This window comes from Toxoplasma gondii, chromosome Ia, assembly GCF_000006565.2.
Source record: "Toxoplasma gondii ME49 chromosome Ia, whole genome shotgun sequence".
NCBI classification, from domain to species: Eukaryota; Apicomplexa; class Conoidasida; order Eucoccidiorida; family Sarcocystidae; genus Toxoplasma; species Toxoplasma gondii.
The window spans coordinates 916,047-928,886 of record NC_031467.1 but is presented as its reverse complement, the minus strand read 5'-3'; the positions used below and the strand labels follow the sequence as shown (position 1 = coordinate 928,886).

The window sequence follows — 12,840 nt, the reverse complement described above, 5'->3', positions numbered from 1 at the left end:
TAGGAATCCCACTGATGAAAGCGGCACAGAAGCCGACAGAGTCGATGTGCAGGTGAAGATAGAATCGCTACGTCACCCCCTTGAAGCTGGCCAAGCAGGACAGCTACAAAAGCAAAGACTCTCGCCATATGAGGTTTCACTGTCCGTGGTAGATGTCTCGAACCAGAGTGTAGGTTGTTTTCGAACATGTCCGACGGAACGAAAGGTGATTCCCGCCAAACAAATGAAGCGATAGATTAGATACACTGCGGCGAAGAAGAAACACACCAGCGACGAGCCACAGACGAGTGAAAAGCAGAAGCGAGTGTCCGGTTTTCCTTTGAGGCTAAAAGGCGTTTTTTGCCACTGATTTTTCCCAGAATGCAACGCCGTTTCAGTGGTGTACAAGTCATCTCTGCACTACCTCTTAGTAACGGGAGCAGCTCCAACGCCATACGCGCCGATATAGTTCGTTCCATTTCCCTGTAGCATAACAATACGTGTACAAGTGAAGATTTCTTCTCGCCCCTAAAAATCCCCGTCAATGAGAAAGAAACAAACTACGCCACGAAGTGCTCGTGCATGCGCATGCAGCGAGTGGGTCCAGCCGTTTCCCGCGGTTGCCGTTGCGCTGCCTTATACTGACAAAGAACACGCGTCTTGAGGACGGTTTTTCAAAACCCGTTCACCGATTCATCAAAAAAAACAATCAAAAGCTAGATATCGGACGCCTCGCCGCTCGGTTGCTTTCCGTGATTCTCGCCGACTGAACCGTGCGCTCTCAACTTTCTCCCGCATGCAGCCCCGTCAGCGAAGTTGAGACTCGCGGCGTTCTGTGAGGGTCAAGGTAAGAGCGAAAACGGATTTCTCTCCAACAACCTCCTCGCCTGTGGCTCACCAATCGTTCTTTATACGTCCATAAATATATGTATATATATATTTATATATATCTGTTTATCCGTGCATGTTCCGAGGTCAAAGGGATAATGGAACGCGGAAGTTGTTTTCTTTGGTCACACCGACAGACATGAGGACATGTTGCTCGTGTATCTGTTTTCTTGCTGCGAGAAGAAAGTATCAGAGGGTTTTTTCGGGCAGACCACAGCAGCCATAAAGTAATTGTCGATCACGTTTGATGCTGTTCTCTTCTTCTCCTTCTCTATATCGTATGCCTCCGATCCTGATTCCTTTCCTCCCAGTTCTGTTTTTCATCTTTCTCCGATTTTTTGCAGCTTTCCTCTCTCCTGGCCTGTTCCGTTTGCCGCCCTCCTCTCCCCCGGCGTCTCTGCCTCCACTTTTTCAGTTTCACCGACCTCCCCCCGTCTGCTTTTTCCACCATGCCGAAGAGGAAGCTGTGCGGAGACTCTTCCGGTGTGCCTGCACCTCTCGAAGCGGCTGCAGAAGAGACAGAGAGGACAACAGCATGCCGGGGAGCTTCTGAAGGCGCTGCATGCAGCGAGAGAAATGCCGGAGCAAGCGGCTTTGGAGGCGAACGAGGAGAAGAGAGGGACGGGAGAAACGGAGAAAAACAGTGGAGAGAGAGGAGTCGAAGAAGATGCGGGAAGCGCAGAAAGGAACAGACTCACGACGGAGACCGAGGCAAAGAAGAAGAAGGAAAGGCCATGCCTTACGCTCCGCTCATTTATGAGAATGCCGCTTTCGAGGAATATTACAAAGTGAGAACGAAATCACGCTTTTTTCCACACACACAGCTTGCATCTTCTCTCTTTACCCTTCCGAAACACTCCTGTTTTTTCTCTTCTTCTGGTTTTCTCATTTGCGTTGCCCACTTTTCTCCCGTCCCCTTTTCTTCTCTCTTCTGTGGCTTCTGTCTTGTCCTTTTCTTTTCGAGTTTTCCTTTTTTCTCCGCTCTTCTCGACCTCTCGCCGTCTCCCTCTATCTCTTCTCGCTCCTCTCTTATGACTACATGGCGAAGTCCCGCGGTGAAACTTCACCCAGATTTCCCCTTCTCTAGTGCGTCGAACTCCGAAGTCTCACTTCAGTTGCCGTTCACGGAACAGCTGCATGCACGCTGGCTAGAAGGCAGACATGACGCCCGTGACGCTGGAGGTCCGTCCACAGTGCTTCGCCGCCGTCGAGAGTTGGAAGAAACGTCTACCTGCATGCAGAATTGTGCGTCAGTCTAAGTATCACCTAGGTTTGCATGTACTCATCTCTCAGCTTGTGTTTTTCTCTGCGTCGCTCTCGACAGGCTCAGAAAATTTGTCCACCCCAAGAGTGGAACATGTTCATGGCGTGTATCAAGACCTCCTTGCCGGGTAGGGGAAAGGCGCAGTCTCTGCTGCATGCATTGGCGGCTTCGCTGTCTTGCGTCCTCGTTTGTGTGGTTGACAGTGCTGTCTCTCTCTTTCTCTCTCTCGGCATGTCTGTGCTCCTTCCACGCATTTGTCTTGCCTGTCTGGTTCTCCTTTTCATGGTTCTTGTCACTCTCTCTGGATGCTTCTTCTTCTCGCTCTGCTTCTCTTTGTCCTCCGCGTTCTCCTTCTCTGTTTTCCTCTGTGTCTTCCTTCGCCTGCTTCTTCTTCACCATCTTCAGGTCGCTCGTCTTCTCGCTCGTCTGCCCCTCTGCTCTTCCTTGATTGCTTCTTCTCCTGATGTGTCTCCTCCCTCTCCGTCTTCTTCTCCTTCCTCTTCCTACTTTTGTGTTCCGAATCTCCTTCTCTTTTAGTTGCCCTTTCCTGCTTGTTTTCCTCATCTGTCTCTCCCGAGCTGATTCGATTATTCGTCTTCGCAGCATCGGTCCGCGTCAATCGCTCTGCGCCTCTCTGGAAGTCGACTGTCGATTTGCTAAAGCAGCTCAGCACCAAAGAGAAAGACGAGGCCGTAGGTCTCCGGATTCAGCGTCTAGGGTGCCATGGGCGTCTTGTCTGTTTCTTTCTCTTCAACTCTATCCACCATCCCCTTTTAGGATGTGTGTGCTTCGTTGATCTTGCTCACTGTACGACGTTTCCTGTTTCTCCGTCTTCCCGACCTTCTCTGTCTCCTCTCCTCTTTGTGTGTGCTCTCGTGGCTCTGGGTCCTCTTTGTGTCTCCGCTTCTCTTCGCGCTCTTTCTGCTTCTGTTTCGGTCTTTTGCTTCTTCTCCGTGTGCGTCTGGGACTCGGGGAATCGAGTTCATCTGCATGCGCTTGCGTCCGCTTCCCTGTAGCGGACGCGGTGAATCTCGTCAAACTCCTCTCGTTTGGGGATGAGCTTCAGAGGCTCTATGAGGCCTCTGTGACACACTGGGATGCCTGCCGCATGCTCTCGTCGTCTGCTTCCCTCGTTCGCTTCTCTCAGGGACTGGAAGAGTCGCTGCAACCGCTCACTTGGATGCCTCATGAGGTCGGATGTATGTCATTTCTTCTTTTCCTCTCACAGCTTTGTCTTCCTCGGAGAAATACATAGGCCCCAGGCTCCGCGTGTTGACATCGTCGTGTGTGTAGAGTCCCTAGAAGAGACGCTGAATATGTGCATGCATGCCGAAGTGCATATTCACACACACGTACAGAAATAAGTATGCACATGCGTTGACAGATACGCATGCAGAGACGGAGTCGCACGAAGATACAGAAACCCAAACGTATACGAAAAAACGCGAAGTTTATGTACAAATACCGAGGGAACATATCTCAAATGCGTCTCGAAACACTTCGGAACATACACACACGCAAAGATCCAGACTCTCAGAAATACTTTTCAACGCGCATGCAGTTACATTTTCCCGCACACGTGCATGCAGCGGTAAGGATAGTTTGGCGAACACTTGGTCGTATCGAGATGCAGAGATGTTCACGAGCGGTCGAGTGTCAAAACCTTGTCTGGTGTGTACAAGAGGCGATGTCACCATGGTAACGTAAACAGTCTTTTGTTAGAGAGCCCTTTTTTCTCGTTTTCCGGTTTCCTTCCTTTTTTCGTCCAGGGCAGTGGAACACTGTCTGCAAGGTTCGCCTGCGCCGAGATGACTCTTTCAAACGCATTCGCCGCCATCTCATGAACGAAGATTATCGGGTACGCAGTCTCTGAAAGAGGTCTCGCCTTCCCTTCCTATTTCTCCGTCGACAGATGAGAAAAAATATTAACATACATTTGCAGATGTATCCGTATTCGTTTATCCATTCCTATATGCGTATATATATATATATATGTATGTCTTTATGTATCCGTATACTTAGGTATTATTCTGTGTGCCTACACACATGGCAAACGCAACCCTCCACCTGTTTTAGTATCATCATGTATCCCTATATACATTTGTGGGATCGATGCCTATGCAGAGGGGAGACAGGTGAAGCTGTCGTGCAATACTTGTCATTTATATAAGACGGAGTTGTGCATTTGCATGCATAGATGTCTGCGGCTCCCTGTAGATGTCTTCCTATGTAGATGCAGAGACTCATATGTCCTGTGTGTCTTTAACTGTATTTCTGTAACATTCCCTCTTCTAGGGAGGCTTGACAAGACAAGAAGCTGTTAGCATGCTCCCAGTTCTGTTCCTTGACGTACGGCCCGAACACCGCATCCTTGACATGTGCGCCTCTCCAGGTATGTTTCGCTTCTTTTAGACTTTTTTCCAGGGCAACTCAAACTTGTCGGCTGGCTGTTCGTCACCTTTGTTGCATCTATCTACCTGTATCTAATTCTCCATCTATCTGTATGTATAGCCATATTCATTAAGTGTGTATACATGTGCATACGTCGCTTTGTGCCCACAAGTCTGTATGTTTATCTACATGGACTTGCGCAGATAGGTGTATGTGTGTGCGTAGATGTAGCGTTGTATATATAACTATATATATACAAGTAAAGATATATATATATATATATTTATGTACCAACGCCTGCGATTGTGTCACTCGACTGGGTGTGAATATGAGCCTGAGAAATTTGGTTATTTTTTCAGGATCAAAGACGACGCAGATTCTAGACATGCTTCAGTGGCATGCGGTGAATTCTCTCCAGGACGGCGCGAATTCGCAGGCGCTTCCCGGCCTGGGACCGCCAACAGGTGAGAAAATAAAAAATATTTCGAAGTCTCAGAAGGGTAATTTCCGCCACAAAAATAGAATATCACACATCTCTCTTTCGATCCAGGTACACGCACAAACATTCTTAGATACATATATATATACATATATACATTTGGGTTTGTGTGCATGCAGATCTTGGTGTGCATTGATATTTGTGCACTGATGCATGCGTAGTGCAGGAGTGTACATTCGTGACGTTACGCATTCGTTGGTGCATGCGTCTGTGTTGTGTATTCGCATGCATTTAAATGTATTTTCACATGGATTTTGGACGTCCATACATGGAAATGTTTATATTGTGCACTGATGATGAGTATATTTACACATGTATATATATATATATATATGGATATGTATACATATATATGCGTGTAAGGGACGCTATTTGTGAGTGTAGGGTAGAAGGTAAGATAATATGCAGAAGGCCTGCGATGGATGAGAGACCTGTCTTTTTGCATTTCCCGTCGTGTGTGTTTTTCGTTATTTAGGATTTGTCATCGCGAATGACGTCGACGCTCAGAGGACTCAGACTTTAGCTCACCAGTGCATGAAAGTGGCGTCGCCGGCCATTGCGATAAGCTGCTCTGACGGTAAAAAAATATTTTCTTCTGCATGCGCACGCTCTCTTCCTGATGTTGCATTGTTGGTGCACCGACTCTGCCCCCAGCAACAGGAAGATAAAAGATTATACACTCACATGTGTACCTGCGTGCATACGTGCATACATATATGCATATACGTGTGCGATTTTAGTTACGTATATGTATGAGTATACATATACATATATATATATATATATATATACGTATAATATGCCTGTATGCATGGGCATACATATCTGTACAGATATGGTTCTCCAACCGAAAAAAGAAGTATGCATTTATGCGTATTTATATCCATCTGTAGTGTACTTGCAGATTCGATTGGTGTGTTGACAGTAAGTGATGTGTGCTTGGGCTGGGTGTGCTCAGAGTTGACTTGCATGGTCGTGGAGAAAAGGACATATCTGCTTCTTCTTCCTATGTAGAACAGGGTACCTATCAGGAGGAGCATGTTGTCCTTGTGTCTTATTTTTCAGCCTCATTGTTTCCCCTCACTCTCCCCGACGGCCCCACAGGCGAGACTCGTGTACGTCGAGGAAAAAACGAAAGCTTGAAAAGATTTTGCGTTTAATCTGCCCGCAACTTTACACATGAAGCAGGCGAATGGACAGATATGTCTGTACATACATGCGTATATTGATTCATTTGCTTGTCTCTACGTATTTATATCTATATGTGTATCTATGTCTATGCATGTATGTATTTGAGTCCTGCGTGTATACTTCTGGACGACTAAGGACGCATGTGATCTTGATGTTTGAAACTGCACTTGCGTGAGTCGTTTTCGGTGCAAGCTGAGGCTCCTTTTTCTCTGTGCGGGAAAGAGGCTTTTCCTCGCTTTTTTTTCAGAGGCGTATGAAGTGTATCCATTTTTGGAGAGGAAGAGGAAGAATTCGCTGAAGACTTGTCTTTTCTGCTGTCGCGTCGTCGTGTTTTTTCAGCTTCAGTTCGACAGAATTCTCGGTACGTCCTCCACCTCCCTCACACTCGTTCTCCTCCAGCCTGTGTTTGTCATTTCTCTTCGTTCTGAAGCGTCATGTTCTTCCTTCTCTCTCTGTTCCGTGACCTCTGCTTCTTCTTTCTTTCTGCCCGCCGGCCTCGGTCTCTCTCTCCGTCTTGTCTCCTTTCCTCCTTCCTGCGACTGCTTCTCTCCTGTGGACGCAGCGACGGCGCAAACGAGAGTGTGCCTTCCTGGTCTTTTCTTCCAGCTGACGTACCCTGCAGCGGCGACGGAACGATGAGGAAGAACGGAGACTTGTGGAGAAAGTGGAGTGCGGGTGGCAGCCTCAGTCTCCACAGCATTCAGGTAAGAGTGCGTCTGCACTGCATGCGCGCGCAAACGGCAGGTAGTCAAGACTCCTCCCTCTCCACTGCATGCAGACACGATTTGCGTTCCGGCGTCCCCCTGAAAGTGACTTCCGTCGCATGCACATGCCTCGCTGTTGCGCTCCCTTTTCCAGCTGGGCATCTTACATCGCGGTTTGCAGCTTCTGCGCGTCGGAGGCCGCCTCGTCTACTCCACCTGCTCTCTCAGTCCTCTCGAAGACGAGGTATGAGAGCGAGAGAGAAACAGGGAAGAAGGACTCTTCTGCCGGTGTACATAGAGACTTGCTCATTTGACACATGAACGCTAAGACTCTCCCTAGTACATGCCTTTCTTCCACCGGTATTTCTACACACATCTATGCTTATATGCATCACTCTCTGTCTTCCCTTCAGTCTCTCTGTCCCTTTATCAACCTATCTCTCTACCAACGTATCTTTCGATATCTATCCATCCAGCTATCTATCTCTGGTTCGATCTATCTATCCATCTATCTGTATCATAGTCTATATATATATATATATATTTATTTATCTATCTAGTTCTCTATCGATATATCTATCTATCTACGTTCATCTATATCTATCTATCAGTTTATCTATCTACCTCTGGTTCGATCTATACATCTACTATTTTGTGGAGCCGGGAGCACGATTGGGGTGTCTGCATGCTAGCGAGAAACACTGCGAAGAACAGCATACCCTTTTGGAGCAGTTCTCTGCACGCGTTAATGAACGTGGACGTTTTTATCTTTAGGTTGCGGCACCTCTTGCTTTTCGCGTTTTTGAGCGTCTCTCGTTGTCTCTTCTGGGGTGGGGCTTCGAGTCCAGTCTGCGAGCGCAAGTTGCTGGCACTTCTGTCTTTTTCTCGATTTGCTGTGGACCTTCAGGCAGTTATAGCAGCTGTTCTTTTGCAGTACGGAGACGCAATTGAGCTAGTTCCTCCGCCGCCTCTGCCGGGTGCGTCTGTCTCTAGAAATGCGCGCGAGACACGTTAGAAGGAAAAGAGCGACTTTTCCTCCTTGGTTTCACACACACTTGCTTCACCGTTGTGGGCGGTTGATATTTCGTTTTCAGTTCACGGGAACCTGTGCGGCGTCCACTGATTGTATAAAGGCCATGCGCGGCTGTGTTTTGTCGGTTGTTTCCAGCTGTAGGACATATTTTCGTTTGAGTTTCTTTCCTTTTAGAAAACACAGAGAGTGTCGAATTGCCTGCCCTCCTCACTGTCTTTCAAAACCTAACGCTCTGTATCTGCAGACTTCATCCACAAAACAATGGATGTCTAGACGCACATACAGCGACACAGAATGTGATATCTACACACATACGTAGATCTACAGCCAGACACTGTGGAGAGAACTGTACAGCAATAGTGACGAATACAGAGGACAAGCTGTGCAACAGACGTAAAACAGTATATAGACAAATATGTACAGATAAATCTTTCTATGTGTATTTACATAAATATATAAATCTATATATATATATATATTTAGCAGAGGCATATAGACACCTACTAACTCTGACATGTGTAGTAGATGCAGCAGACATGAACCCGCTTCTGCTTTGTTTGCTTGCTTCCATTCTCGCGGCACGCCTCGCCTCTTGTCCTTCTCTTTCTGGCTTCTCTTCTCGTTCTCCGAATATAAGCCGAGCAGCTGCCGCGAGTCCTTTTCTCTCAGGCCTACGCTTCTCTTGCGGGCTATTCTCCTGGCTTGTGCCTGTGCCGGAAGTGAAGCAGAGGGGGAGGGAGGAAGAAAAAGGAAACGACAAGACAGAGAGGTCTGGCGGTCAGGAGGCGGAGGCTCAGGAGACAGCGCCAGTTAATGGAGAGACAGGCTCTGCTCAGAAATTCTTCACCTCTTTCGCAGAAGTTCCTGAACCTCTGAGGGGAAAAGTCAAGTAAGAATATGTCAACGGTTGTTTGCATTCGAAAATAGGGTAGACGTACAACGTGCAAATCCATGCAATCATTCATGTATATATATATATATACGTATATGTATGCATATCTATATATATAAATATATATATATATATATATGGATATATGGATATACTTTAATATGGCTGGGTATAATACACAAAGCCCAGTCTGTGAATATGTGTAGTTCTGCATGTATATTCATATATGAATACATATCCATATGAGTTGTGTCGACGTTTCTTTCGCGACCTGCCGAAACCGTGACTTCTTTCTGTTTGCAGAGAAGTAAATGTTTTGTGGAGCGACTTAGAGAGACTTACACTCCGTTTTTGTCGATGGAAATAAGTAAATGTGCTTGGTGTTATCGCAGCCGTTTCTGCCTGTTTAACTTCAGAGACGTTTTTTTTATATTCAACTGTTCAATAGAGATGAAGAATTTGCACTCCATCTGAAGAACATTTGAAGTACGAAATGTAAACCTTCCTTGTTTCCGGAGGTTCTCGTCTTTCCTCCCCAAAGAGTTCCTCGAGAGGAGCAGATGAAACCGAAGAACGCTGTCCCACACTAAACGTGTGTCGAGCAGACACAACAAAACAAGAGTGGAGCAAATAGTCAATCTCGCAATATTCTCTTGCCAGAGAGAGAAGTTTCCAGACATCCATAAGTCTCATTTTCAACACTGGGGCTGTATCACAGCCGACAGCTCTCGGATTGAGAGGCGAGAAAGAGAGCCGACCACTATGCCGCCTATCTGTCGAGACGCGTCAAAACACAGTGGGTGAAGAAAATTCTTTTCGTTGATGATTCTCTCTCGTTTTGTTCCTGTCTTTTATCTTTTCCCGTCTATAGGCCGACGATGTTCCCACCCCCCTCTGGCGCAGCTCTGCACCTGGATCGCGCTGTGCGTGTCCTGCCTCACCAAAACAACTCCGGTGGATTTTTTGTTGCATGCTTCCAGAAGAAAGGAGAGCTCCCTGCCCGAGGTCAGAGAGAACGCTATAAGACGCGCACTGCGACGAATGCTTCCTCGCCTTCCTCTCCTGCTTCTTCGGCTTCTTCTTCTTCGTCTCATCCTTCTTCTTCGATTTGTCCTTCTTCTTCGACTTCTAGGGAGACTGTGAAAGAGGTGAGAGCGACCGAGGACGTCGCTCCCGTTCCTGCGTGTGCCGTTCCTTCTCTCGCGTCCTCTCCCGCTCGGAATCCCCTTCTCGATGAAGAGGCAGACGACCTTTCTTCGTCTGCTTCTTCTGCTTCTGCTTCTCGTTTCTCTTCGTTCGGAGAAGAAGCCGACAAGGCGTTGTCAACGCATTCTTTGACGCATCCAGCTGTGGCTTTGGCCATTGCCGCGAGTCAGCCGGGCAGGCTCTTCCACACTTTGCTTCCGATCGACTTGCACGCGGAAGAAGGATTCGAGAGTGCCTTGAGTTTCTACGGATTTTCGAGGAACTCCGCGCCTGCTCTGGTGAGCGAGAACAGAGACTAAGAGAGAAGAAAACAGAGGAAACCGTGCTCTGTCTTGTGCGGAAGACTCGGCGATCGGCCGTTCACGAGTGAGAAACAGCGGAACTTCAGAGAGGCTTGCGTGGTTGACGATGGCTGCAGACATGCAACGATGCTCAGCTCTCTGGAATCAACGTCTTCCTCACGTCGTTTGGAAAGGCTCTGTTCCGTCAAACCAGCGTCGTCCACCTAGCAGGTCTTCCAAAAAGTCTGTTTCCTTTCTCCCTGCAGGTCAAGGGAGATCTTCGACACGCACAGGCTCTGCAAGACCTTCCAGTCCGCCAACTCACTCGGCGTCTCCACACACCCAGACGCGTGTACTTTGTCTCGGAGTCTTTCTCTGACCTTCTTCACCTTCTTCTTCTCCCTCCCCACAAACCTCGTCCTTCGTCGTCGGCTTCTATCGGGCAAGGTGAAGGAGAGGCGGAAGGAGAGAGCGAGCGAAGAGCGAGTGGAGAGGAAGAACAGAGAGGAGAGAGCCGACTTGCTCCGGCGCGCGCTCCGAAGAAAGGCCGAGACGAATTTCGCATGAAATGGCTGCATGCAGGCGTCAAAGTTCTGGTACAGCATAGCGGCACTCATCAGCTTTCAGGGCGATTCGGAGCTGATGGCTGGAGAGTCACCCAGGTACAATCTTTTCTCTAATTCCTTCCACAGACACAGAAATCTCCAAATATGTATACATGCATCCATACGTACAGAGATAGGTCTGACAGATACACTCAGATACACGTATATATATATATATATATACAGTAATATATATATATATATATAGTAATATATATATATATTTATAGATGTGTATATACATGCACATATAAACGTATAGATAGGCACAGGCACGTTAGGGTAGGAACTGATGGATGGAGGGTTACTCAGGCATAGTGTTTCGGATTTCCGTTCACATAAACACAACTGTGCCTCGACAAGTATCTACAGGTGGTGAATGCAGAAAACTGCGCATATATATATATATATATATATATATATATATATGTATCCTCTGACAGTAAATAGGCGTGATGGTAGTCGTGCAGTCGCTTAGAGAGAGCAATAAACGCATCTGTTTCTCTCTTCCTATGTGCTGCGTAGACGTCGGTCGGTGTATGGATGAACGCGTTGTGGATGTGAATGTTTTTCGAGCGAAGGGACCTATTTGGCGCTTTCTGTTGTCTGTTTTCTCAGGAGGGCGCTGCGTTGATGGTTCGCTACATGCGCCGGCGCATTCTTTTCTTGAATCTGGATTTTGCGTCTTCCCTGCTTCTCTCCGACTCTCGCATTGTCGACCGAGAGGAACTTCTTCGAGGAGAACAAGAAGGACAAGTGACCGCTCTCGATTCCTGTCGCGACGAATCCGGTGCGTTGGAAGGTGAGTGATTGCGGGGAGGCTTGGAAAAGAAAGCTTCCTTTTCGTCTTTCTGCGTCAACAACGACAACATGGAACAGTGCACATAAAGGCGTACACGCAAACGTATACAATTATATGTATAGATACACCTTTAGGTGTGTAACTGGTTATACCTTTTGGCGACACGAAGGTGGATCTCCATGTATGTATATGTGAGTATATGTTGCATTTGTAGGCGTCTCGTATACTGAGATGTATGTATCTAGAGAAGCAAAAAGTAGACAGCATGGTAGAAAACACGACGCTTGCGCGTATCGGTCGGTTTTCTATCGGGAAAGAAGCCTTTGCTTTTTGTGCTCAGCGGGTGGATGCGTCTGCGTTGTGTGTCCGACGGAGGTTCTCCCCTCGTCGAAATTTCCGTCGCCGCGGCCGACATTCTCTTCGCTCGCGGACGCTGTGTGCCTGAGTTGTCTTCTCACTCCCGGCGGCAACTTGCACTGCTACGTGAGCCGCACAGAAGCCGCAGGCCTCGCCTTCCACCTCTTTGGCATCGACGAAGAGATCAAAGACGAGGTGAACGAAGAAGAGTGAACGAGAAGAAGCGAGAAGATCAAGAGGAGGGAGGGAGAAGATACGTCGAAAACGAAGATCCGACGCACTTGATGTGAAAGGAGTCCTTCGGTATTTGTCTATCTTTGAGGCGGCGAGATAACGCGAAAAATATAAGGGTCCGGTGTGTGGAAGATTCTGTTTTTGTCAACAGTCGAGAACGCGATTTTTTCATATAAGTATTGTTTTCTGCGCTGTGGTTTCCTTCTCATTTAGAGATACGGCACATTCTCCCGCGTTGCCGCCGTGCTTTTCTGCTTCCTGTCTTATGCGTCCTCTTCTCTCCGTCTGTCTTCTCTTCGTGTTCTCTTCTTGCGTTTTCCACTCCACGTTTGTCGCAGAAACAATTTGACGAAAAACTGTTTCCTAACCCCAACAGCTTTTCGACGTCACCTTCCGGATATTCAGATCTCGAATATCCACAACCGTAGGCAAAGTAGGTTTGTACGTATACAGAGATATAGATACATACCCATATATATAGATATATACATATACATATACATATATATATATA

At 47.3% G+C, this 12,840-nt stretch overlaps 1 protein-coding gene across 1 annotated transcript; it reads left to right on the top strand.

Moving 5' to 3' along the window:
• Positions 1–668: 668 nt before the first annotated feature.
• Positions 669–12,698, top strand: TGME49_294440 (NOL1/NOP2/sun family protein). The gene is made up of 19 exons (XM_018782229.1): positions 669–826; positions 1,212–1,655; positions 2,192–2,258; positions 2,735–2,823; positions 3,279–3,330; positions 3,901–3,989; positions 4,427–4,523; positions 4,882–4,986; positions 5,497–5,598; positions 6,087–6,136; positions 6,552–6,573; positions 6,819–6,916; positions 7,071–7,160; positions 7,824–7,893; positions 8,619–8,838; positions 9,713–10,325; positions 10,595–10,990; positions 11,552–11,735; positions 12,076–12,698. The coding sequence occupies exons 2-19, from the start codon at positions 1,317–1,319 to the stop codon at positions 12,303–12,305; spliced, it is 2,913 nt and encodes a 970-aa protein (XP_018638587.1). The 5' UTR covers positions 669–826; positions 1,212–1,316; the 3' UTR covers positions 12,306–12,698.
• Positions 12,699–12,840: the final 142 nt, after the last annotated feature.

What these genes read in the sequence shown, in the direction of transcription:
- TGME49_294440 (XM_018782229.1), top strand. Translation starts at nt 1,317, where the DNA reads ATGCCGAAGAGGAAGCTGTGCGGAGACTCTTCCGGTGTGCCTGCACCT. An exon ending in TGCGATAAGCTGCTCTGACG is followed by an intron (nt 5,599 to 6,086) that starts GTAAAAAAATAT and finishes CTTATTTTTCAG; the next exon opens with CCTCATTGTTTCCCCTCACT. An exon ending in CCTCTGAGGGGAAAAGTCAA is followed by an intron (nt 8,839 to 9,712) that starts GTAAGAATATGT and finishes TCCCGTCTATAG; the next exon opens with GCCGACGATGTTCCCACCCC.